Raw genomic sequence first — 27,403 nt, 5'->3', positions numbered from 1 at the left:
CTGGCAACCATCCTGTAGGTTGGAAAGCCACTCACCAGCGCCAAGTCACAGAGACGAGCTCGGATTTGTACCAGCTCATCTTGCAGCTGTCTTTGCTGGTACCCAATTTTCTCCATTGTGGCATCTTGGCCTTTACATTCTTCCAGCCTCAGGCGAGTCACCTCTAAGGCCTTTTCCAGACGTTCCTGGAAAAGAAGCGATTTTAGGAACTATCAGCCTAACCTAGCTATATAGACTCAGATTTGGGGGAATTTACTTTTTTGTACTAAAATACCAAGAACTCCCAGACTAGGAGGATTCAGGTAGTTGTATTCCCCAAAAGTCCTTTTGCCAAAGCCCAAGCATAGACCTTCCTTCTGTGAAACTTGCAGGAGCACAGAGATGGAACTACCACAGGCAAATTAGCACAGTCTTCCCCAACCAGCATCTATGTTTGCAACCATAAAATGGCAGGAGGGGAGGCAGGAGAGATTTGAATTGTGCAGCCTTTCACGTGTTATTGCACTGCAGCTGCTGGTCTGCCCTTGGGCTTTCCACTCCACCAAATACATCTGAGGAAGTAGGCTCAAGTCTATGAAAGCTCATGCTACCTACTTAGTCTCAAAGGCACTGTAAGATCCCTTTGCATAACAGGCTCTTTGTGGATGTTGTGGTGATATCCACAACTGTTGACAGATAGATCAACAGATACCATGGACCACTAAAAGGATAACCAAATGGGTCCTAGAGAAAATCAGGCAAGCTCTTACGGGAAGCCAAGATGACTAACTAGGGCTGTTGTACTTTGGACATATCATGAGATGACATGACTCATTGGAGAAGAAGATAATGCTTGATAATGGACAACACTAGAAAAAAGAGGGAAACCATACAGTACTACAGATAGATTATTTTAATCAAGGAAGCCACAGCCCTGAGTTTGCAAGACCTGAGCAGGGCAGCGAGGTCTCTCATTCTTGGAAGTCTTCCATTTATACATTTGTCATAAGTGGAAAACAACTTGACAGAAAATAGCAATAATCCCACCGTCAACATTTCGGAAAGAAAATGCTGCGGGGACAAGACAACGCACAAGTAAAAAGAAAGGGGAAGAGGTAATAAAGTACCTTTTCAGCCCGAAGCTGTCCTATTTCATCTTCCAGACCACGGAGAAGTTTGTCTTGGCCACACAGTTTTGTCAATAATGCCTAGAGTCAGGAGCAGAAGTGGAATTGCAATAGGAGCCACAAGGTGCACTGTAGTGCTTTGAACTTGGCAGATAAAAAGGAACAGACTGTTTGAAATGGGAGGCTAGAGAGAGATGCCCCCACCTAAGAGTCTCTGGACTTTGCATTTTTGGTGGAATGCACCTGGGGACTACGTTATCACATTTTGAAATGAAGTAATACAGATTATTACCTGGAGTCCACCCACACACCACCCTAAGATTGCTAAATCCAGAATCAAATATTGCTTACATTAATCCACTGGGACAGAGCCTTTTCAGTGGTGGCACTACAGTTGTAGAACTGTCTTCCTGGGAAAATCCCTTAAGTTCCTCCTCTTCCTGTTTCTAGACAGGGTAACGGTTACCTTTTCTAAAAGGTATTTTATTACTAATTTTTGTTGTGTGTGTGTGTGTTTTAACCCTTTCCTCTTTTAATTTTCCTCTGTTTCTTGTATTTTGATTTACTTTTGATGTTACTGTTCTTACATCTCAGCTTGTTTTGTAACTGTCTTTGTAAAAGCAACTGTGGTGGTTTGAAAAGTGGTGACAATGGAAAACTCCCAATATTTAAATATCCTCTACATAAGAGGAGAAGAAGAATGCGTACATCAGTGTCGCTCTCAAAACGCTGCCCGCTGCCAGGATGGACATTCCTTTCTCTCACTGGAGTCCGACTCTGGAAAGAGAGTAAAGCAAGAGATATAAATATCAGACAAAGGCAAGATGAAATGCTCCCCTAAAGTTTATCTCCCAGGCTCTAGCTCTTTGCAATATAAAAGTTACAGGGATCTATCCTTAGAAAACAGAAACACACAAAGAGAATGCAGGACCCTTTGGGAAGTAGTTTGACATTGTGATAATCATTTTCATCCCAAAGTGTGTGTATATGTCTGTGTTGCATCTTCAAGTTGCCTGTCGACTAATGGGTTTTCTTAGACAAGGAATTTTAAGAGATATTTTTGCCAATTCCTTCCTTTCCAAGATTAGGTGGAATCAGGGTACCATGGAAACCTTTTGTTGAATTGGATAAGAGGTGACATGCCTAGCAATGAGAGAATCAGAAAGTCACAAGTTCTGATTGCACTTAGCCAACAATTGCTTTGGCAGCCTATTCTCTCAGTCTTACAGGAAATGTGAGACTAATAATACCAATCTAGCATACAAGTTAGTGGCAAAGGTTACTGTGCTCCAGTATACAGAAAAACATTTCTTTGAATTGCTAAAGTGGCAGATGATTAAGGATTGCCTACAGACCATTTAGACCTTTTAATGCCAACTGATAATTGGAAGATTGGTACCTGTTGAGTGACTTTAAGCTGATAATTACACTCTTTAGCAAACTGCTACACCCTCTTCCAGTTTGTGTGTCTTTCCTCATTAATAACTTTGGCAATCTTTATCACACTCTTCTGTTGCTTGGTTACATGTGCAGTTTTCATCTATGAAATGTTGACAGATATGCTTTAGATATGTTGATGATTCTTGACTTTCCTGATCCATTTTCCTTTCCTTTCAATGTTTAATTTCAAATTGCAAGCATGTGGGAAGCCCTGTTTTAATTTTTATACTTACACCTACTGATTTTTTTACCCATTTTACTTTGAGAAGGTTAATTTCAAGCACAACACTAATAATAAGCAAATGTGTAAAACAACAGCAATAACAATAAATAGCAGCATCCCACATAGATAAGAAAGGGAAGAGGGCAATACTTGCTGCATGATGTAACCAGTCTGACAGCCTCCCACATCCCTCCTTAACTGCCATGCCATCTGGAAATACTGGGTCCTGTCTCAATTGTATTCCTTTAACACTCTTCCCCAACAGCTGCACGAAACCGCATTGTTGTTGTTGTGTGCCCCCAAGTTGTTTCCAACTTATGGCAACCCTATCATGGGGTTTTCTTGGCCAGATTTGTTCAGAGGAGGTTTGCCATTGCCTTCGCATGAGACTGAGAGCATGTAACTTGCTCAAGGTGACTCAGTGGATTTCATGGCCCAGCTGGAAATCGAACCCTGGTCTCCAGAGTCACAATCCAACACTCAGACCTTTATGCCAGGCTGGACCTCCACATAAAGAGAAAGCACAAAAGCCTCATCAACTAATGCTGTTAAGATCTCCACTGGCAAAGGCCAAACACATGTCTCTGACCCCTTCCACTGGTACCCAAATATTTATGAGCACTTTCACTTTGCAGGATCACAACTCAGCTGCAGGGAGCAGAAGCCTTTCTTGCATACATCCTGAATTCCACAGTAATCCCAGATCCCAAAAAGGAAGGTAACAATCACAGTCATTGCAGCCTTCTGTTTTCCCCAGCCTATCCCTCAGTCTTCTCTCTTATTCCCTCACAAACACCCACTGTTAGGGTTGCCAGAGTAAAAACTGGAAAGGACTCCTATACCTTTGATGGTTGTACAGTGGGTCGTTCGTATCCGTTGGGGTTTGGTTCTAGGACCCTCCGTGGCTAACAAAATCCATGGATGTTCAAGTCCCATTTATATACAATGCCATAGCAAAATGGTGTCCTTTATATAAAATGGAAAATCAAGGCTTGCTGTTTGGAATTTATATTTTTAAAATATATTTTCAAGCCGTGGATCCTTGAATCCATGGATAAAAAATCTGTGGATAAGGCAGGCCAATTGTATAGAAGAGGGAATTTACACATATGTTGCTTGTTAGCTTGCTACATGACAAGCAACACTTGCTGACTGATATTCCTTTTTCAGCATAATCATCAAAGGGACAGGAGCCCTTTCAGTTTTCAGTCCAGCAACCTCACCCACTGCACACCCACCAACTTCTCACAAATGAAAACTGGGACACATGTGGCCAGGCAACACCAGAGTGTGGTCAAGATGGCAAAATTATTAATGAAGAATAACACACAAGCTAGGAGCAGCTTCAGCAGTTTGCTTTTTACCACCGTCTACCGGGAAAGGAAAGGATCCAACCTCTCTTCTCTTTTCCCCTCTATTAAGTTAACTGAGTGTCAATTACCTTTGCTCTTTGAACTCAGTTTGCAAGTACTTGCTGGTAGAAGACTGGGATATAAGTAATCATCATCATCACCATCATCCTCATTATCATTCTCACCACCACTACTCCCATTAATGAACATGCCACACAACACATAACCAACTCTTGTGTTGTTTAAATATCTGTTTTATCCATCATCATCATTAGTCTGCAGAGTGAGGATGAAGGGCAATTTTTTTAAAAAAATATCACATACCATGGTCCCTAAAGATGTTCTTTTCCCAGGGGTGGACCGGTTAGGCAGGGGAGGCAGGGGTGGTAGGTGCAGGTAGCTGGATGAGGCTGAGTGGGGGCTGATCTGTAGGAAAAGGGAAGGCAGCATTAAGGAGCAGAGCTTAAGGAAGGTCACAAGCAGGGCTGTGTTTCATGGCATGGTTAAGTGAAACTGTAGAAAAATGGTGGAATATGGTATGGTATTGATTGACGGGTATAGCATTCTGAGAAGTATTCCATTTCTTTTGTAGCTATTGTTTTAATGAAGCCAAGTTTCAAGTCTCTGTGGCTGTGAATGCATGCTTGAAGGATGGCAGAGAAATCTAACAAGCCTCTCTATATTTGTGTGTCTGTGTGTGTGTGTTGTGTGCAACTTAAGGCAAGTCTAAAGTGAATTTATCATGAGGTTTTCTTGGCAAGATTTGTTCAAAGGAGGTTTGCCATTGCCTTCCCCGAAGGCTGAGAATGTGTGACTTGCCCAAGTGGGTTTCATGGCTGAGAGGGAAATCGAAAACTGGTCTCTAGAGTTGTAGTACAACACTCAAACCACTATGCCACACTGGCTCTCTCTCACAAGCCAGAAGGACACCCAAACAAGATTCCTCTTGATTATAGCTAGGCATATGTAGTTTACATAGACAGTTAGCCCCTTGACCCCATAAGTAAAACCAACATTTGCTTCATTTCAATAATTTATGTGGCTGAACTGAGCTTTAACTGACACAGAATTTAATTACATTGACACAGAATTAAGATTATGTTGGCCCACAATTTCCTTCCTGTTTTGTTGTTGTTGTTTTAAAGGGAGCGTGGACAAAGTCCTGTTCACTGTAAGCCGGAATAGGAAACATTAGAATCAACAGACATGATGCTCTGGAGGGCTAGCTCTTGTAAGTTTGGTAAGACAGGCACGGGAAAATGAGGGAGCAGGGCAAAGTGAGTAAAAAAAGAAAAGGCAGAACTTGGGGAACTTAAGGTATTTTGGACTATATTTCCCTGCCTTCTCCAGATGGCATGGCTGTGGGGAATTCTGGGAAATGTACCCCTAAATATCTCCCTAATTCTCCCAGGCTCTGAAGAGTGCTGTGTGCAAGCATCTATGCTGAGTACTCACCAGTCGGCCCTGAAGCCGTGACATGACCAATGCACGGGTTGGTCCAGTTGATGGAGAAATATGACCTCGATCTGCAAACTGGTAGAAAGGGGGAAATCAGTGAAATATTTAAAGTAAGGGCAAGCATCAAAAAGGTAACGGTAACGGTAAAGGTTTCCCCTTGTCGAGAATGTCTAGTCGTAACCAACTGAAGGGGGTGGTGTTCATTTCCATTACTAAGTCGAAGAGCCAGCATTGTCCAAAGATGTCATGTGGCCAGCATGACTGCACCAAACGCTGTTACCTTCCCACCGAAGTTGTACCTATTTATCTACTTGCACTTTTACTTGCTTTCGAACTGCTAGGTTTGCAGAAGCTAGGATTAGTGACAGGAGCCCACACCATCACGCGGTGCTCAAGCCTCAAACTGCCAACCTTCTGACCTTCTGATCATCAGAATCAGCATCTTAACCACTAAGCTACCACATCCCCAAACCCAGCACCTATATGTCCACTATTGCTGGGACCTCTACTTACTCTGTTCTGTTGCGGCCTCCCCAGGGTGGCTGCGAATCCATCCTCACCCACAGGTCGTGCTCTGCTGGGGTGAGGGCTCCGAGTATAGCGCCTGCCATAAGGGTCTTCAGAGGAAGGGTAGACATCATAGCGGTCAGCAGGCGTCAGAGAGCGCCCCCGGGTGGCAGGTGACAGTATGGCATAGGGGTTGCTTGGTGGGGCTTCACTGGGGGCAATGTCAACCCTCCCCATGGGCGTGTTGGGGCGCACAACGAGAGTCCGTGGAGAAGTCCTGGAGGACAGATCCTCGCACGAGGCTGCCTGTGCCGCAGCTGTCCGTGGGGGTTTCCGCCGGACATGACTAGGTGACAGATGAGTGTCAGGTATCCGTGGAGACTCAGCTGGGGTCAAGGGAAGAGAGTAGGAGCGAGAGGAGCGAATGGAAAGTAGAGGGGAAGGTTGAGGGGTCCGAGAAGGAGGGGAGGGGGAAGGGCTCTCCGAGGGAGGAGGAGGTGGGGATCGGGGCCGGGAGATGAATTTTGTGCAGGAAATAGGAGAGGGGCAGCCATGGGTCTGGGAAGACAGAGAGCTGCCAATGGAGGGTGCAGGGAGAGAGAGAATTACAAAAAGGAAAGAATCATCATCATCATCATCATCATCATCATCATCATCATCATCATCAATGCATCTTCTGCTCTTCCAAAAACACAACCTACATAATGCATAATGTAACATGCATCTGAGGAAGTAGGCTCAAGTCTATGAAAGCTTATACTACCTACCAACTTCTTTCTTTCAGTTAGTCTCAAAGGTGCTTCAAGACCCCTTTGAACACAGCCTACATAAAATGCACAAACACATACATAATTACAAATTCAAAGATGTAGGAGATTATCAGATGGGGGGAAATCAGAGAAGAAAAAGGCATATTCCCAGCAAAGTTGTGCAATTGCGCTGAAGATTTTCAGACATCACACTTATCCAGGACTTAACCCATGAAGATCCAAGAATGTTCCAGCAACAAACCATTCCCAGGACTTCAATATGGTTTGTTGCTGGAGCACTCCTGGACCTTCGTGGGTTAAGTTCTGGATAAGCACAATGTGTTTGAAAATCTTTAGCACAATTGCACAACTTTGCTGGGAGTATGCCTTTTACTCCGGGTTTTTCCCCATCTGATAATCTCCATAGCTATGTTAGTCTGAAAAATCAGTATGTAAAGGGATCTTGTAGCACCTTTGAGACTAACTGAAAGAAAGAAGTTGGTAGCATGAGCGACCCTACTTTCTCAACTGTGTGAGAGGAAATAGGCTCAAGTCTACAAAAACTCATGCTACCAACTTCTTTCTTTCAGTTAGTCTCAAAGGTGCTACAAGGTTCCACTTCAACATTAGGAAGAACATCCTAACACTAAGAGCTATTGGACAGTGGAACACACTCCCTTGGAGAGTGGTGAAGTCTCCTTCTTTGAGGTCTTTAAACAGAGGCTGGATGTTCATCTGTAGGGGGGTGCTTTGATTCTGTGTTGCTGCATGACAGGGGATTGAACTGGATGGCCCTTGTGGTCTCTTCCAACCCTATGATTCTATGATCCCTTTGTAGAATAATTAGAAATATCTGCTAAAATAGTATTAAAGTTATTAGCAATAGAAAAGTAGCACCTTTGGGAAGCAAAATGGTGCCAACAGCCAGCACTTTCTTCTTGCTTCCTATAGTGTCCTCTGCTGGCAAACTGGTTCTCCCCATTATCAATTTGTTGTCATGTGCCTTCAAGTCCTTACCTTAAATCGGGCTGCTCTTTCTTTTCATAATGGTAGCCCCCATTGATAGAACTTGATAAAGAAATCCTCCTGGGGCAAGGGGAACCCTTCTGACTGTCTTGCAGGTGGAGGCTTTCAGATGAGGATGCTTCATCCTCTTGCTTTTCTGAGAGACGGGCAATTTCGATTTCAACCTTTGGCACAGTCATCTGCACACTGTGACATCCTCGAAGCTTGTGTGGGTGGACACAGACTGGCTTTGTAGACCCCGGGTGCTGGAGTGGGGCAGAAAGAAAAATTACTCTGTCCTCTAAGTCAGAGCTTGGGAAGTTACCTTTTCTGAACACAACTTCCAAAATCCCCAGGCTGACTGGGGAATTTTGGAAGTGGTAGTCCCCCCAAAAGTAACTTTAACCAAGCATGGTCAACACTTAGCTTAGGTTTTTATGTTCACTACACACAGCCCTGATTAATGTTCCACATTCTATAGTCAATGCAAAATCCTGACTTCTCCCACCCTGCCCATCATCCAACTCAAGTGAGTCTCAGAAACCTGCAGTTTAATTTCCCTCCCACTCACAAATATGGGTGCCTGAACTTCTGCTCTTAAATAAACCGAATCTCAATTTCTCATAGAAAACTCAAAAAACAATTATACAATTTTCCCCTACCCTTCTTACAAGTAGTACTACTATGGAACTCACTTGCTAGACAATCCTTGGATGCACATCCCCATAACCACAGAACCTCAGGGCGTGCCCTGGCGGCCCCAACCATCAGAAAATTAGATTGTAGAAAGGGGGTGGGGGTAGGGGCAGAAGTAGCATCCCTGTGGCGTATTCCCTACTCCCCCCCCCAATCATTCATTTCACTTGAGAGGACAGAGGTAAAGAGGGCCACTGGAGTTTGGTTCCAGGACCCCCCTTGAATACCAAAATCCCATGAATACCAAAATTTAACAGGATCTCAAGTCCCTTAAATACAGTGGCATAGTAAAATGTCCCTTATATAAAGGCAAAATCAAGTTTGTTTTTTGGAATTATACATTTCTGAATATTTCAAGCCTGAGGCTTGAATCCATGTTATAAAATATGTGGAAAGTGCGACCGACTGTCTATGTATCTAGGCTTGCCATAACCCGCTGCAACCGGGAATCCCCGATTTTGGGGGCCCGGGGCCCCTCCCGGCACGGGTGAGCCCCAAAACCGGGACCCCCGTTGCAGCCTGGGTTTGCTGCGCCCGGGCAGGCCTCGCTGCTTCCTCCTCCACCTCGGGAGCGGGGGGGAAGAAAAGGGCAGCAAGGCCTGCCTGGGGCGCAGGAGCGAAGCTGGAGGAAGTGCCTCCCCGCGCGCCCGCGCCACCCTCCTCCGCCGCCCCTCTCCCCCAGGCCGCGGGAGGAGGCGAAGGTGGAAGGAGGCATCATCTCCTCCGCGCGAGGAGGAGAGGAGGGGGGAAGGTGGCGCGGTCGGGAGTGGGGGATTCCCCCGGATTCCCCCCCCCCGAGAGGCCCTGGCTGGGGCTCCCGATCGCGACCGCCCAGGCTTGGCGGGCTTGGAGGACGCTTCCTCCCAACGCCCTAGCTAGGCCGCTGGCTGTCTCGCAATGCGGATTCCTCCAGGCCGCGTGGGCTTGGGAGACGCTGTCTCCAGACCCCAGCGAGGCTAGGACAAGTTTTAAAATGTAGGACTTTTTTTTTTAATTTCCTGTCCAGGAAAAAAAAAAAAAAAAGTCCACATTTTTAAACCATGTCCTACATTCTCCCGTTTTGGAGGTCCCCAGGGATGGCAACCCATATGTATCCCACATTTGTCCTACAATCCCATAACTTTGTCTGGTCTCTTTGGTGCACTGCCCCTTTGCCAAAGTTGATCAAGTTGGAATGGAAGGTACTATCCAATACTGGAAGGGAAAGGCCACAATTTTGTCTTTTGTTTCAGGAAACAAATTTGCTTGGTCTGGCCCAACTTGGCTACTAACCCAGCAACTAATCCAGCATATGACTGTACACAACAATCCTTACTAGTTTCCATAGTCACACTCAGCAGCTGCCGACTGGTTCATTGCCCGATCCAGCTGTTCATGTCCAACTGGGTTTCTGCACTGAAAATGATGTTCTCATGCCGGGATGTTCAGCCTGGGAGGGGAGGGGAAAAGAGGGTCCTTGTAATGGCCCAAAATAATCTCAAGGTGGCAGCAGATATATACATAGACACACTGCTGAACCCATAGTAGACTTTTGGCTCAGGATGAATTTCCTGCATGGCTGCCAGCAAACCTTGTTCTCTGATTTTAGACCAACAGAATAGTTCTTGGAAGTAACAACCATCAGACCAACACTCTCTGCGCAGCAACCTCTCTGCCAGGGAAGCCAGACTTTCTTGGCTTCCAGATGTTCAGACTCAGTTCAGCTTTCCGTCTCAAATTGGTAGGTTCTCATGATTGCCCTTCCATCTTTTCCTGGTAATGTTATTGCCAGAGCCTTAATTCCAGCCACAACATTTATTATATTAACAAATAATTAACTGAGGGGAAGGACTTGTGTTTCACATGCCAATAGCCACAATACAATCACTAGCATATAAGGGGAAAGGACCAAGCAAGAGAGTGATGTGAAATAAAACCACCCAAGAGCCCTGCAGACATGCTCCTAATCAGAATAGACCAAGGATGGGCAACATCAGTGAGGATGCCTATCTGAATTTCTATAGTAATTATCCTAATTGGGGGTAGGGTTCAACTCTTGGGTAGGATGCCTTTAAGATTCAGAATAAACCCCAATGTGGATTCACCACTCCACGGTTTATTGGAATATGCACCACACTGGCCACAATTCTTAGCTTCTTTTGCTGCTCCCTCTCAGGTGCCCCACCACTCTCTACTGCTGAATTCACTATGACAACAACAAATCAGTGGTGTATAGTTTGAGTATTGTACTAGGACTCTGAGAGACTAAGTTGAATTTCTACTCATCTGTGGAGATCCACTGGGTGACCTTAGGCAATCACACAGCTTCTCAGCCTCAGAAGAAGACAAGGACAAAACCCCTCTGAACAAATCTTCAAAGAAACCCCAGTGATATGGTTCCTTAGGATTGCCATACACTGGAAACCACTTGCACACAGAAACAACAAAGAGCAAAATCAGCCCTTTTGCCAGATGGGGAGGGGAGGCACATGCCGGTTTTCAAGGTGGTTGTATTTCCAAAAGCTTCCAGAAATTGGAAACAATGCAAAGTTCACCACATATGTTTCTATACAAAAAAGCTCATTTTACCACTGCCACAGGCTTAGCCGCAGTGACAATGTTAGGGCATGGTCCCAGGTTTGCTGAAGGAAACAGTGTTGGTCCACATCTCCTAACATCTAGAGATCATGCAAGGTCATGCATCCACGTGTGAATGAGAGAGACCTGACCTGTCTGGACTTGATTTCCATGATGGAGAAAGACAGACTACAAATATACTAAATAAATGGCTAACATAGAGTATGAGCTAGGCGGCTTCTTGTATTATGGAGCTCTTCCAAAAATAGTTTCGCCAACAACCTGAGAGAGATTTCACAAGATTAAATACATCATGGAGAGAAGTCTATCCCCATACATTGCCAAGATAATTAAAATGGAACTTTGTCATGGGACAAACACCAGTTGGTGGGGAGCAAAAGCATTTAAGGTTAATACCCACATGACCCACGTTGGTATTTTTGGCAAATTTGTACGCTGCTGTTAGAAGCTGATTAGGCAAGACTTGGTTTGATCCAGCAAAACTACAACTATGCAGGTGAATATGAGAAGGGACTGACCTTGAATACAAAGCGCCGATTCTTCTTCTCCTTGGAGAACGCTGTCCGAATTTCATAGCTAGGAGAGGGAGCTGCCCAAAACCATCTCTCACGGCTGTTATGAAAACACAAATAATTTGCACCCAAACTCTCCAAACAGTCAGAAATAATTTCAGTGTGCCAATGCTCCTTTTGGAACAGCCTTTGCCAACTGGCATCCACCAAATGCACTTGATTATAATCCCATCAACCTCAGCCAGCAATAACATGTTTTTTAATGTAATACAATTAAAGACGCTTTAAACAAATAGGCTGTTGTTTTTACACACGCAGCCTGTGAGTTTTAGGCCTCCTAGGGAGGCCATATGTTTTACTTATGGAGTTTCAAGACCTACGAGGTTAAAGGCAGCTACTATTTGAAGGGCTGAACAGTCAAAGTCTGGCTTAAAGCTTTTTTAAAAAAGAAATCCTAAGGAGGAGGAGGTAGATGCCTTGTAGTTCCCCATCGACAGTTAGACACAGTCTTGCTGAATGTGATGGGATGTACTGCACCTCTGTTTAAATGATAACATTTTAAAATGCGTGTGTGCATGTTTTACATGTGTAAAGCACATGCTTTTTCAAATCTTTTTCACAATGCATTTTCTTTCTCTCTCTCTCTCTCTCTCTCTCTCTCTCTCCTTTTTTGTGTGTGTGTGTTCCATAAGATACCCTCACCATAAAATTTCTGACTATGAGGCTACTAGCACAATTTGGAAGTAATTTGTTATAAATAACAAGTTACTAATAGTGTATTTTCCAACAACTATGGCATAACTAAGTTACATTACAATTGTATCAACATAAAATTCCATACTTAAGTTACAGGGGCACATGGCTTCAGCACATAGATGTGTCCTGTGCCAGTGCTTCTCAGGCTATTTGGGAGACTGATATTTTTCGCCTCATTGTGCCAGGGACCAGCACCCTATTTGTACCCTTTGGATGCTTTCTTTCTTGGAAACTACCAGAGAGCAGCAAACAAAGCCTTGTGGACCAGCACAGGTCCATGGACCACCATGTTGAGTAGCATCATCATTCTATACAAGAAGTCAGAACCTTGTAACATTCTAATGTTGTTAAGAAAATAACTAAAAATGCAACTATTTACTTATTTCTAACTATTATAAAAGTAAAAAAGAACTGTACCCACAGTACTAACTTCTGGGGTAAGCTTGGAGCGGTACTTGTAACTACTTTTAAAAGTAACTTCCAAATCTCTGTAACAGCAATCTCTGTCATAGCCCCTTAAACTTCCTTTGATCCATGGTGAAGATTCTGATTCTTTTGACACTGATAACTTTCCACTCTGTGACCTTGAAGAATGCCCCTTAAAGCTGTTTCCCCCCTCTTTCCTCCCAGGTAAGTCCCTCAGGAATTTTGCCTCCGAAAACAGGAGCTGACAGAGCTTCCCAGTTGTCCCAGTGCTATATGGTGGGCCCTTAGCATCTGCCAAGGTTTGGTTCCAGGCCACCACCACCACCCATGGATAACAAAATCAGTGGATGTTCAAGTCCCATTAAATACAATGGATAGTAAAATGGTATACAAAATGGCAAAATCCAGGTTTGCTTTTGGGAATTTATATATTTTAAAAATTATTTTCAAACTATGGATGTTTGAATCCGTGGATAAAAAAAATCAGTGGATACAGAGGGCTGACTGTATAACACACCAACACAATTCCAACAAGACAACCCCCAAACATTTGGTAGGCAGCTACATATCCTTATCTAGCAAAAACCCTCCCTCTGGAATCGCTAGTCCATGATCTTCCTGAGAAACGGCTCAGATGGAATTTTGGGGGATAAAAATCCCAATTACCTCGATAATAGAAAAGGCAGTAATTAGACAGGACAAACCAACGCCGTTTCCAAAGTTTAAGTCCTGAGCTGTCCTGTAAAACAAGGAAAGGAAGAGAGGCAATGACATCAAAAATGACAATTATGCTTGAGAATGAATTCTTGAATCCTAGTTCTCTGCCAATATCCTACTCTTTCCCAGTATAAAGAAGGGTAGCTACTGAGGCCCTGGGCAAAGGAAATTGTAGCGGGCCCCTGCCTCTGCTGGTTGTTATTGATGAAGTTATACGGTGCCAGCATCAGTGGCTTCCGACTCCTAGCAGATGAGCCAAACTGCCATTTGAATTCCCATAGCACCTTGCAGGAGCATTATGTTGAGAATATTAAAATGGTTACAGCCACTGGAAAGAGAAATGGAAAGGTGGTGCAGGACAGCCAGCTTGCTGTGATACTGGGCTTCAGATGACCAACAGAGCTGACCAAAGACATTTTGCTGCCTGAATGAAGCTGAACAAGACTTCCTACCCAAGTCAAGGTGCATCATTTCCAAAGTTATTTTGGTTCCCACAAAATCCCTCTCCCCATCATTGAAAATAAACATACAAATATAACAAATGAAATAGCAATTTGATGCGCTTTCATAATACCTATAATTCACTGACACAGTTGACTCGCCTTGCCTAGTGATAGAGCCAGTCTTGCCTTCTATTCATATCTGGTTCTGAAAGGAGCCCTAAATATTATAAAGGCCCACAGCTATTTGTCTTACTATTTAGATCATATTTCCTCAGCTACAAATCCTCTCCGTTTGTTCATTTGCTTTCTCAGGCTAAGCAATCTTCTTCATTTCTCACTATCTTTTACCTGTTTATAAAGCCAGCCACGCATGATGACAGGTGAGTTGGGGTCTCTCTTGATGGAGTTTGCCCTCTTTCCAAAAGTGTGTACTTTCCGGACAGGCCGGGTTGAGTGTCGCTATGGAAGACAAACAGATAAATACAACATTAATTTGTGAATAGTGATTGTTGTTATTATTGTGTGTGCCTTCAAGTCATTTCCCACTTATGACAATCCTAAGGTGACTCTATCACAGGGTTTTCTTGGCCAGATTTGTTCAGAGAGGATTTGTCTTTCTCTTCCTTTGAGGCTGAGAGAGAGTGCCTTGCTTTAGATCACCCAGGCAATGGATTTTCATGGCCAAGTAAGGATTCAATCTCAAGAGTCCTAGTCCAATGCTCAAACCACTACACCATATTGGCTCTCAGTGAACTGGACATTATTTATTTGGGAGGCTTGAATTCTGGTCCCATATTAGAGCAATGTAGGATGTCTCAACTCCCATATTTGTTGAGTTGTTGAAAATGGGCACCAGTCACAATTCCAACAAAACAATCCCCAAGCATTTGGTAGGCTGGAAAATATCCTTATCTAGCAAATTATGGGGGATTGCCAGCTGGGATCACAGCTGACATGGCAATGCTGTTTTTGTTTTTGTTTTTCTCAGCTGGCTGGCAGAAGAGACCCAAATTGTAGCTCCTATGATATTCTCTATTGCCTGTGAGGTTGAGAGTAGGAAGAGCAAACAGCAGCTGAACTTGCAACATATAGACCCACATCTGAAGCCATTCTGTCCCATACCAAATGCTCCATGGCTTGTCTGTTGCAAGAGTGGCTGGCACCTTCTCTTCTGGCTCTCAGATTTACAGGTGACTGTAAAGTCTCATGAGAGGAAAGTTTCTCTTACAGGTTTATCACACAGAGGGTGAATTGGTAAAATGCTGTGCAGACACGGGATTTTAAAATCCGGATGTTGTTTGTCAGATGTGTTGGCATGAAAGAGAAATAATGCAAAAATAATCCAAATGGAAAACTTCTTTGTACTTTTGTAATTTAGCAAAAGTAAAAAAGGAGCTGGTTTAGGCGACTTTGAATTCAGGTTATTTTTGCATTATTTCTCTTTCACGCAAACATCGCCTGCAAAACATCCCACAAATGTGGGGTTTTTCAATTTTCTGTTTAGGCTAACCCTGAACGTCACTTGAAAAACAACCCGCAAACGCGGGCTATTTTCAGTTTAAAATTATTTTCTGCACAGGATTCATCCCATGTAATAAACTCCATACAGTTCTAAGTTCCAGGGAGAAATCTCACAGGAGCCTGGAATTCTCCCAAGAGGTCCTCTTCTTGCAAGATTTGTGGCAGGTTTATATAGGACCACCTTACATAAACCAGCCAGCCTTGAGATAGCCAGCAACAGAGAGGGCTGCCCCATATTGATGTCTGAAAAGTCTAGCAAACCTATGTTGGGGACATTTATTAGTAATTAAGTGAATAGGGGCTTTAAGAGTCTGGTGTACTGTTTTAATTGTGTTCTTTTTAAACATTTTAATTACATAATTTTAAATTGCGATCCGTGTTGTTAATAGTTAAATTCCATTTTATTACAGATATTTTTGTATGTTTTAATTATATTATATTTGTTTTAATTTGTAAACCACTGTGAGTTCTAGTTTAGGGGAAAAGACAGGACACAAAATTAATATATACAGGCTGAGTATCTCTTATCCAAAAATCTTGGGACCAGAAGAGTTTTGGATTTTGGAATAAATGCATATACATAATGAGATATCTCAAAAATGGGACCTAAGTCTAAATGTGAAATTCATTTATGTTTCATATACATGTTATGCACATAGCCTGAAGGTAATTTTATGCAATATTTTAAATAATTTTGTGCATGAAACAAAGTTTGTATACACTGAACTACCAGAAAGCAAAGGTGTTATTATTTCAGCCACTCATGAAAAACATTTTCGATTTTGGAGCGTTTTGGATTTCAGATTTTGGATAAAGAATACTCAAGCTGTAGTAGTAATGGTAGTAGTACAAGATAACAGGAGCAAATTTACAAATGTTTGAGGACTCCTAACTAATGTGGTGAAAGACCAGTGTGGTATAGTGGTTTTAGTTTTGGACCAGGACTTTGGAGACCAGAGTTCAAATTCCCAACGCTACATGGAAACCCACCTTGGACAAGTCATTCTTTCTCAGTCTTAGATGAAGACAATGGCAAACCCCCTCTGAACAAACAAAACATGCCAAGAAAACCCAGTGATGCAGTTGTCTTAGGGTCTCCATATGTCTGAAACCACGGAGGCACACAGCAACAACAAAGAGGAGGGAGCACATGTATGGTTTTCAAGAAGTAGTTTTCACACTAGGGTCAGAATATGTTGGAAGCAATATGAAAGCACACAACAACAACAACTGTATAATTTCCCCCTATTTGGACTGGAATTTGTTTTTTAATAGCACAAGCTATCAACTCCTGAATGAAACATAACATTGGAACGCTGAAAAGAATGAGGTTGTGTGAGCTCAATATGACTCAGGAAGATATACAAAAAGGGCTACAGGACCCTCCAGCTACCACCTGGAGGGTCCGCACTGACCACACTGTTTCTGATGCCTAACCTTGGTTCCCATGGAGACTGAAGAGATGGTGACGGTGCTGCTGGCTTGACTGAGGCTGCTTATTGGCCGGTCCCCCTCTGACATGGTACCCGGCTGACCCAACACTACCTGAAAGAGAGCAGAGGATGTTTGGCATTCAAGCAATGGTTTGGAAGAACTGTAGGTACTAAAACTCCACTTTGGACCCAGTGGTTAAGAGCACTGTAGAGCACCAGACTTAACCTTTCCAGTATCAGAGCTTTGGACTGCAACTCACACACTCCCATTCTGGATGTTGTAGTCCAAAAACAGTAAGGAAGGAAAGGAATGAGTAGCATTAGTTGGGGCTAAATGCACTTTGTGGAGCCAAGTAAAATAGGCAGATGAAGGGTTCCCTGGTCAACAGCATCTCAGAAAACAAGAGCTGTTAGAGTTGGTTTTGCCAGTTCCTTTCTCTGAAATATAGTTTATAGCACCTATTCAATGAGGGTCTCCTACCCATGTACTAACCAGGGCTGCTTAGCTTCCATAGTAATCCTTATTTCTGCAATGCTGTCTCTATGATATCACCAACTCTGACAACTCCTTCCCTAAGAAAACCCTCTGAAATTCATGTGGTCACCCTAGGTCAACAGGCAACTCAAAGGCACATAGCACGCATACACAAGCACGCACGCACACACACCATCTGTGTAAATCAGAATTTGGCTAAAACCCAGTCAGCCTGCATGCCAATCCATACGCTCCAACATTTCACAGATGAAAATCAATACATATGTGGTTGAGCAAAATCAAGAGTATGGTCGAGATGACAAAAGTTAGTAACGAGGAAGAACAGACAAGCTAGGAGAGGCTGTAGCAGTTTGCTTTTGCCTGATAATGCGGGGGAAAGAAAGATTCTAGTTCCTTCTCTTCTCTCCCTCCTGCTGAGTTAACTGAATTCAAACTACTTTTGCACTTTGATTCGGTTTGTAGCAACTGATGTAAGCCAAGCACAAAGGAAAGCTGAAGGAAGAGAGACAAAATGGGACGTTTTAAAAGCAGAGGGAAAAAGTGGGATAACAAGGGATTAATCAGGACTATCCCTGCAAAATCTGGACAGTGGCAGAGTATGGCAATCCAGAACTGGGGTGGGGATGGGGAAGCACAATTCAGTTTCATGTTACAGCTCTCTTGCCTTACACACACATACAATCATAGAGCCTTATCACACTAGACGAATCCCGCTCAGAAACGGGATTTTAGAAGTGGAAAAAAATCCACAAATGTGGGATGATTTTCAGATATGTCTCTCTCAAAGAGCAAGAACGTGAAAACAAAGCAAGTGGAAAGTGATCTTCCCAAAAGTAAAAAGGTGTCGTTTTTGTTCACTTTCTGTTCCCTTTATTTTCGTATTATTGCTGTTTGGGAGAAACGTCATCTGAAAAACCTCCTGCATTTGTGTGTGGGTTTTTTTCTACTTTTAAATCCTGTTACTGTTAATCTAGTGTGATAAGAATCCATAGAACCATAAAGTTGGAAGAGAGCACAAAGATCATCCAGTCCAACATACTACCATGCAGGAATACATAATTTACAACTAAAGCACAGCTCAGTATTCTGCAGGGCCTGCAAAGTTTAATACCAGAATGGAAGTTTCCTGTTCTTGACCCCTCTGTTCTGGCTTTTTCTCTTCTTCCCTGCCTCTTTTTCCTTCTCTCTCAGATGACTGGTATGGGTACTTTCACCTGTGTGATCCAACTTGGGTCAAATCTTGACATAAGTGGTGATTATTCATTCCATGTAGAGCACAATGAGAGAATTCAAAGCCACTCTAGAGCTTCACTCTTACCCATTCCTTTCTCTTCTCATCCCCTCTGCATTCATGTGAGCTTTGTGCTTTCTGGCATCCCATATCCTCTGTGTTTGGAGCAGTCTCTCAGCATCACATTCCCTGCCACTCCTTGAGAATGCTGTTCACAACCACCCACCTTAGTTTCACGGTCAACTGCCTCTCTTTTACCACCCCATCTTCCTACTCATTGGTCAGTTCCCAAGTTTTTCCCTGCTGTCTGATCATGTCTTTCTATCCCTTTCATCTCATTTAATGTAATCCTCTTGGACCTTGCCTGAAGGCTGTGGGTTGACTTTCAATTGTAATTGTGCAAGAAGGAAGAGAAATTCCAGGGCTTTTGAGAGTCCTGTCAATGAGCTCATAAAACTGTGAGCTTGCAAAACATTTTAATAGTCTGGAAGAAGAAAGATGGAGAAAGCTTTAGGACTCCTACAACAGCCTGGTGTAGGTTTACATTGGCAGTTGTTGTGTGCCTTCAACTAGTTTCTGACTTATGGCGACCCTAAGGCAAACCTATCATGGGGTTTTCTTGGCCAGGTTTGTTCAGAGGCAGTTTACCATTGCCTTCCCCTGAGGCTGAGAGTATGTGACAAGCTCAAGGGCACCCAGTGGGTTTTCATAGCTGAGCTGGGAACTGAACCCTGGCCTTCAGAGTCATAGTGCAACACTCAAACTACTATGCTGCATAGGCACAGAGAAAGAGTATGCCATCCTTCCTCTTTCTCTCTCCCTCTCATATATGTGCCTCTAGTCTGAACAAACCTTGCCAAGTGACTTCCAGGCTAGCCCTTAAATGCAAGGCTGACCCAGGACATTTAGCTGCCTGACAGCAATAAGGACAAAATCACATCTCCCCGATTCATTATGCAAGGGCCAACCAGTGTTACAGCTGCATCTTCCTTCCTTTTTCCAACAATGGTGATGCAACAGTATTGTCCACCACACCTGAGGATAGCAAGCTAGCCTAGTGGGCACTGGACAGGTTGCACAACACACACAGCTCTGTCTTTCTACACTGCCATCCCTGTTGCTTCCCTGTATCTACTGATGAAAAGACGGCTGCCTTACTTTGCTTAATGATAGGGCCAGTTCAGATTCTGTCTTGTTATGGGATATATCTTGACTTCATGGGTTTGAAAATGTTCTAAAAATACATCAGCAAGATTGGCCAAAACCTTTTGTGATCTGCGGGCAAGCTTTTGTTCATTGCTCATTTTCTGCTGGCTTTCAACACGCCTTCCCAGCCCAAGTGTTTCCCAGAGTTGCTATATCACTTTGTTGCTCCCTTCATAGCAAATTCTGAAAAGGCCTCCTTAAAATCAAGCACCATTGGGCAACATAAGTACATTAACATATGTTTCACTCAACTTATGTTGAGAGTAGGATTTTATTTTTCTGGGCATAGAATTCAAGTTTCCCAGAAGCAGCAGGAGATGCAAAGTTATCAACATTTATTGAAATTTTTTGAGTGCATATGCATACAGACATGCATATATAGTAGCTGCATGATTCACTGATGCTTTGCCTTCATCTTTAAATGAAGCTGAAAGACAGAATGGAGTGGTGAAACCCTTCAGCCCGCTCCCCTGTTCAACCCTCAAGCCAGTGAATTCCCTTTAGTTATTTTTGGACCAAACCCACCTGCTTGTGTCTGGCAAACGCTTCTCTTTTGAGAAGAGAGTGTCGAGTTGGTGAGATGGGAAATTCCACCCTTTCCCTTGGCAATGTGACTCTACCATTAATGGCCCTTTGTTCTTAAACACCAAAATCCCATTTCATAATACAGTATGTGCGGTTTTAATACCCAGAGTTTGTTTCTGATTCTCACTTAGGTTGGCATTTTAGAACCTCATACTTGGAAACTGATTTGTAAACATTACTGTTTATCTGCTTTGATTCCATGTATAATTCCTGGTATCATGAATTTTGGAGTAGTAATAAGTGTGGCCAAAATGTTGCAATATGCCCTTATCATTAACACATGGTGGGCAAAAATGACCCTTCAGATGTTGTTGGACTGCAGCTCCCAGCATTTCTTACCATGGCTATGTAGGCTAGGGCTGATGGGAGTTGTAGTCCAACAGCGTCTGAAAGGCCACTATTTGTTCACTTCTTCAGCAGCAAGGCTGTTCCATGCCATCCTCCCTTCATTACAATTACAGCACTTCAGGCTGGCTGATAAACTCTTCTATTCCTTGTTTTTCTTTTCCAACTGATATTCAACATCCCATGCTTCCCAGAAGCCACTATGCTCAGTCCTCATCTCAATGTGTGCATTTCTCAATATTGACTTGAGTGCACCACTTCCTTCCTCTTGTTCCTGTCTGATCTTGGAAGCTAAGCAAGGTTAGGCCTGAATAGTATTTGGATGGGGAACTGCTAAAGAATACCAGATGGTATAGGCTATAGTGCAGAGGAAAGCATAGGAGTTGCCAATGAAATCCCTATGAAATTCATGGGGTTGCTATAAGTCAACAAGTGACCTGAAGGCATGCATGTGTACACGCACCAACTAAAATTGTTCAGCAAGGCTAATATTTGGAGCATAAAGACAAAGCAAAAGACCTGGTATACCCAGTTTGGTTGATTCAAAAGAAGGTATGACTGCCTATAATTAGATTTCTTTCTTCTGTATAGAGAGGTAGGCAAGGTCTTTCTGACACTCAAGTTACAGAAACAAGGGAAGTTCAGAGGACAGCTGCAATAATGGAAAGCACGTTAGCCCCCAGGCTGTGAATTCTTTCAACTTGAAAAATAAATCAATGTTCTGTGCCATGGGGAGTTCCATTCATTGACCTGGATAATATATGCAAGATAGAGCAGGTGTGCATATTATGCTGCTTCTGCAATCTTAGGAAGGGGGTCAAATTCCTTGGGTCAGTAAAACCCCATTCTCAGTGACTGGAAATTCTAACAGATGTATTGTGGCATAGGTTTTTGTGGGCTATTACAGCTAACTTCATCAACACACACACACACCATTGATAAGAGTTGGGAGAATGTAAATAATAAGGTCAAATGGTCATGAAATGCAAGAGGTACCATCATTCATTTTATGAATAGGTGGAAAGTATACAAAACCAGTGGAGTGATAATGGAAATCGAGTGTCATTTGTATCATTGTGTAGGAAATTTAATATGGTACAGTTCTTATAATTCCATTGCATTGAGCCATGGCAGTTAAAGTGGTGTCAAACTGGATAATTTCTGTGGTGTGGATGTAGCCCCAGTTGAACAAATGGGCTTTACCTGAGTGTTGACTTAAGTTAAATACCCATACAGGATCATGGAAACTAAACTATACTTTTCAGTAGCCTGCTATTCTTCAGTTTCAGCTTGAATTTATATATTTTAATGTCCCCCTCCAACCTTGCAGATAGGGTTCCATGAATTCAGGAACAAGGATGAAGAAGCTCAGGGCAAGAGCACCATCTTGAAACATATGAGTGTGCATGTGTACTATTCGACTGTCACTTGCTATCTGATGTTCTTTTTGTTGCCTGTTTTATTGCACCATTTCCTGTATTGTTATGTATTTTATATGTATTATCCCATCATTTCTTAGATTGTACGCCATAGGCAGGTTTACTCTTTTATATTTATTGTTTTTATGTACAGCGCTGTGCAAATCTACAGCACTAAATAAATAAATAAATAAATAATACTCTGTGCAGCTATATTTGATGCTTAGTCTATCATGCTTAGGAACATCACCAAGAGCTGCTCATTGTAACAGTACTAGGGCCCATCCATGTGGTATCACATGGGATCATCCCTAGGTTTTGACCCTGAAATCTTAGGCCCTGGGATAGTTCTAACTGGCAATCCTATCTGAAGGTCAATGAGATTCAAAATCCATCCCAGGGGACTGGGAATTGTCCAGAGCTGAAAAGTTTCATATTTAGAGGACAGATCCCTAAATCCCACTGTCAGAAGGGCTGCAGGCTGTGCTTGTAGGGGGATTCTGGGAATCCTAAAAAAAGTAATCTTCGAAGCACTGCAGTTCACAACAAAGGAGATTATGAAAATAGTGAATGGCTATTCCGGATGTAGCCCAAGCAATGTTGCCTACTGGTGCAAAATTCTCTTTCCATATGCAGCATTGGCTGGGAACCCTCTCTTGTCCCATGCTCCCAAACTGACAAGGGCACCTCTATAAATCCCTGGCACACTTTGCCCCTTGCATTCCATTCCTTCCTCCCACCTCTCACCCTTCCAGTGACGCCAAATGGATGAATGGGGGCCATTGATGCTGGCAAGCCCCCTCCCCTCCCTGACCCTCAAGAACCAGGGGAACATTGTGAGATCTGTTCGTAAATGTCCTTGTTCAACCACCCACACAGAGATCAAGGATACTCGCATCACTGCCTTTGCCTGGAGCTTTAGAGAAAGATGTAAATTTCAGTTGGGGGGGCAGGAGCCAACAAGATGGAGGACATACCCTTCAACATTTCACAGATGAAATTGGAACAAGTGTGGCCAAGCAACATCAGAGTGCAGTTGGGATGGCAAAAGGTATTAAGGAGAAGGGATGCACAAGCTAGGAGAAGCTGCAGCGGATTGCTTTTGCCTGAGTATACAGGGAAGGCAAGATTCTGCTCCCTCTTCTACTCTCCCCTCCTGCTAGGTTAATTGAGTGCAAACTACTGTTGAAGTTTTAATTCAGTTTGCAGCAACTGAAGTAAGCTGGAGTCAAAGCGAGAAATGAGAGAGGAAAGAGAAACTGGGGCTTTTTAAACAGCTAGAAAAAATGGGATGGCAGAAGATTAATCCAGACTGTCCTTGCCAAATCAAGACAGTTGGGGAGGGCATGATAGGGAGAGAAGACGGAGGTGGAAGGCCAAAGGCTTGTCTTCCTAAAAGACATGGAGGTCTGCTAGTTCCTAACAAGCCCATCATGTACTTTGTAAGAAAGAAAGTGGATAGGCTGTGTCAAGAGCTTAACTGATTTACAGTGTCATGTAGTGGTAAAGAGTATCAGACTGGGGTCCAGGATCAAATGCCCAATGAGCTATGAAACACATATGATCCAATCCCGCTCTCTCCATCTGAACAACCGCACATGGTAGTGGGGGAGGTAATTCTTATATATACCAGCTTAAGCTGACCGGGGAAATGTAAAATATAAATAAAACATTTTTGAAAATATATTGGAATGGGAAGAAATTTTCTTTAATCTTATGTCAAATGAAATAAGTTCTTCCTTCCATTCAAACATCTGACTTGCCTCTCACCTTAATCAGTGCTCTTGCACACACCTGCCCTTTGTTTTAAATTGACCCTTTGGCTTTGGGCTCTTCTCCACGACACATTTATAGTGCCATGTTTCCACTTTAATTGTCCCTGGTTGCATTCTGTGGAATCCTAGGATTTGCATGTTAAGGATTTAGAATTCTCAGCCAGAGAGTTTTGCTTCTTCAATAAACTATAAATCCCAAGATTTCCTAGGCCAGGGGTAGGCAACCTGCGGCCCGCGGGCCGGATGCGGCCCAGCGAGGCCTTGGTACCGGCCCCAGCCCGGTCCTGCCGCCGATTGCCGCTGGGGCCTTTGGGGAGCAATTGTCTATAGAAGCCTCAGAAACATGCATTTATATTAACATTTTTTTAAAAAATCAGCAATTTTTTTCACGTGTCCTCCATTTTTTTTAAAAAAAGTGTCTTCCATTTGAAAATTTTGTCCTACATTTGTCCTGGTTTATTTATATATATAATTTCTTTTTAAATTATTTAATTATTTATTTTTTGGCTTCGGCCCCCCAGTTGTCTGAGGGACAGCAACCCGGCCCCCGGCTCAAAAAGATTGCCTACCGCTGTCCTAGGCTGTAGCTATGACAGTTGAAGTTGAATCACAGTGCTATAATTGTATAGTGTGTCAGAGCCTCCTTAAGACCAGTTTGATGGGAGGCAGAGGGAAATCAGCAAAGCCTTCTATAGAAGCCAAAATCACCTGCTAATGTCTGCAGATCAATCTGCAGGAACAGGAGTCAGTTTAACAAGAAAAAATATATGCAATACTAGTGACTCATATTACTCTGGATTGTGTGCGCTGAACAATGTATCACAGCAGCTAAGGACATAAACTGTGTTATCAAATCTTACCACACTCAAGAACACATTCAGGAGCTATGTTCTTTCTCAGCCTCAGGCCCAAATGAGATGAGACCAGTGTTTGGGGAGTTAAAGTCAGTCCTCCATATCCACAGATTCTTCATCCACAGATTCAACCATCCACAGCTTGAAAATATTCCCAAAAGATATAAATTCCAAAAAGCAAACCTTGATTTTGCTATTTTATATGTGGGACACCATTTCATTACACCACTGTATTTAATGGAATTTGAGCATCCACAGATTTTGGTATCCACAGGGCATCCTGGAACCAAACCCCAACAGATACCAAGGGCTCACTGTACTTTAATAATGTTACCATTACAGATCCAAGCCTATGAAAGAATAGTTACTTTAAAAAGTAATCCTTTGCTTTCTAGTTATTCAGATGTAACACCATTTCTTACTACAGTATTAGTTACATTGCCAGGGGGACACTTCGGAACACCTGCAAGTTGCTGGTCTTTTAACACTAAAGACCCTTAGGTAAGGAAACTAAGCAATTACCATGGGTCCAGTTACTCAGCCAGATTTGAGAAACCCACAACCCTACAGATGTTTTGGACTACAACTTTCTTCATTGTCTACTAGCCTTACAACTAAAGGCATACAAAAAGGAAAGCGCCCTCCTCCCATCAGTCACATTTTTTAAAGCAGCAAAAAGCAGTCATTAAAACTAGGCAAGCTTTGTAGGGAAAGAAGAGAGAGGTTAACAGGGCAGGTTTTGACATTCATGTTTAACTATGTCATTACGCCCCCACCTCTGGCAAGAAGATGAACTTCCCCGCCATAGTGCTACTTCACGGCACACACACATACACAGAAACCCAGCAGGGCCCCAGCAGAAAAACTCTGAAATGCCCTCACACCATCCATGTCTTTACTATGGCACTTCACAGTTTGGCCAAAGGTCAGGGTGAGATGAAATGTTTGCATGGTCAAATTAGTTTATGCAGCTGTCTGGTAGGATTAACTCTTTCCCCATCGGCTTCTGATTTAGGCCGAAAAGAATATTTGAACATATTTGAATTACAGAGAGGGGGAAAAGCTTCCCAAATGTCAGAAAACCCCAAATGGGCTGTGGACACATGGAATCTCATTTTTCTGTGCAAAAACAACTTTCCTGCACAGAAAATGCCATTAAGTCCCAACTATGAGAAACTTCAGATTTCAAGGAGTCTCTCATATTGCATGATTCAAAATTGAATGAGCTGATCATTCTTGTTAGCTGGAAAAAAATAATTGTAAAGGTTACTGAGGTATAGCTATAGGAAGGAATTCCCCCCAATAAAATTTTCCTTTATTCCCCAATTTTTAGCACTGCAGAGAGTAAGGTAGTGACAATCACACCTTGAACTCTTGTATTTGCTGTTTTCACATTCCTTTGGCGACTTTGACCTTTTTTCCTAGATGCTTAACCTGTATTTCTAAATTTTCAGCTGATGTTTTAAATTACTCTAATGTGAAAGATTTGGGGACCAGAGGAAAAAATAGTGATTCTGTCATTCTCTCCTCAAAGGATCTTTTTGGGTCTTAAGAGAAAATGGACAAGGAAAACAGTGATGAAACGCAGGAGGAATATAAATGAAAGGCAACTTTGGGACCATATGTAAAATTCTGAGGCAGGGCAAAAGCCCAGTCAAAGTCTCACCTGCACACAAAAGCACATTAGACATAGAAAACTCCATAGAACAGGGTTAGAAACATTCATTTTGGAAATTACAACTTCCAGCACTCTGCAGCCCATATGGCCACTAGTCATGCTGGCTGGGCGTTTCTGGAAGCTGTAGCCCCAAAAGTAACTTCCAAGTCTCTGCTTTTGATGTTAATTTCAAAGTTTAGAGAGCTGTACAGCAGAGACAAGTGCACCCACTAATGTCCATGGAATGATTTGTGGAATCCTGAACTGGGGATGGAAAGGGAGTATGGTGGGAAGAGTCCACAAGGTATTAGGATTTCAAAGGTTGCCAACCAACCAGGAAAACAAACAGATCAACTAACCAGAATGGCTCACGCCTATCTCTTTAACTGGAAACCGTGTCCAGAAATTAGTGCAGGCAAGTTCTTTCCAACACAGACCAAAACATCACCATTTGCTCAATGCAAAAAAGTAAGCATATTGGTCAAGGATCAGCTGTAAAACCCTGTCTGCATGTTGGCAGCTCCAACTGGAAAGCAGAGAGGATTGTAAGCTGTGATCTGGTCTAAGGCAGTGGAGACATCAATTGTCATGGGGAGATATGAAGGCACTCGTAGTCCAGAAATTAAAGAAGCCATGCAAAATGCAGAAAGCTTTCTACCAGTTCCGGCAGCTTGGACAGCTCCTTTAAAGTTCAGGCTAAAACCCAGAGCAGATTCACCATCCCCCTGACGTCAGAGCTGGGGAAAATGACAGCTTCCTCCCCAGATCATGTTAAAATACATCTTGCATTATCCCTGACATGCTGAGCAGGGATGATGGGAATTATGTACCATTAGGAGGGCTGCTAGTTCTCCATCTGTGATTTAGGATCACCCATGTAATGCAGCTAACAGTACAGGGAAGGCATGGGGAGCA

At 43.0% G+C, this 27,403-nt stretch overlaps 1 protein-coding gene across 1 annotated transcript in view; it reads right to left on the bottom strand.

Moving 5' to 3' along the window:
- Positions 1 to 27,403, bottom strand: part of PLEKHA4 (pleckstrin homology domain containing A4) — a 55,331-nt gene that overhangs the window by 12,416 nt on the left and 15,512 nt on the right. The window contains 15 exon segments of the mRNA XM_042473778.1: positions 36 to 185; positions 1,107 to 1,187; positions 1,815 to 1,883; positions 4,446 to 4,547; positions 5,577 to 5,654; positions 6,093 to 6,660; positions 7,853 to 8,045; positions 8,048 to 8,106; positions 9,852 to 9,897; positions 9,900 to 9,941; positions 9,944 to 9,965; positions 11,632 to 11,732; positions 13,474 to 13,546; positions 14,316 to 14,426; positions 16,926 to 17,033. Of these exon segments, the coding sequence (XP_042329712.1) occupies positions 36 to 185; positions 1,107 to 1,187; positions 1,815 to 1,883; positions 4,446 to 4,547; positions 5,577 to 5,654; positions 6,093 to 6,660; positions 7,853 to 8,045; positions 8,048 to 8,106; positions 9,852 to 9,897; positions 9,900 to 9,941; positions 9,944 to 9,965; positions 11,632 to 11,732; positions 13,474 to 13,546; positions 14,316 to 14,426; positions 16,926 to 17,033 (1,803 nt within the window).

Source organism: Sceloporus undulatus, chromosome 6 (genome assembly GCF_019175285.1).
Source record: "Sceloporus undulatus isolate JIND9_A2432 ecotype Alabama chromosome 6, SceUnd_v1.1, whole genome shotgun sequence".
Classification (NCBI taxonomy): Eukaryota; Metazoa; Chordata; class Lepidosauria; order Squamata; family Phrynosomatidae; genus Sceloporus; species Sceloporus undulatus.
Note: the sequence above shows the minus strand (reverse complement) of the source record. Positions and strands in the feature narration are given on the sequence as shown.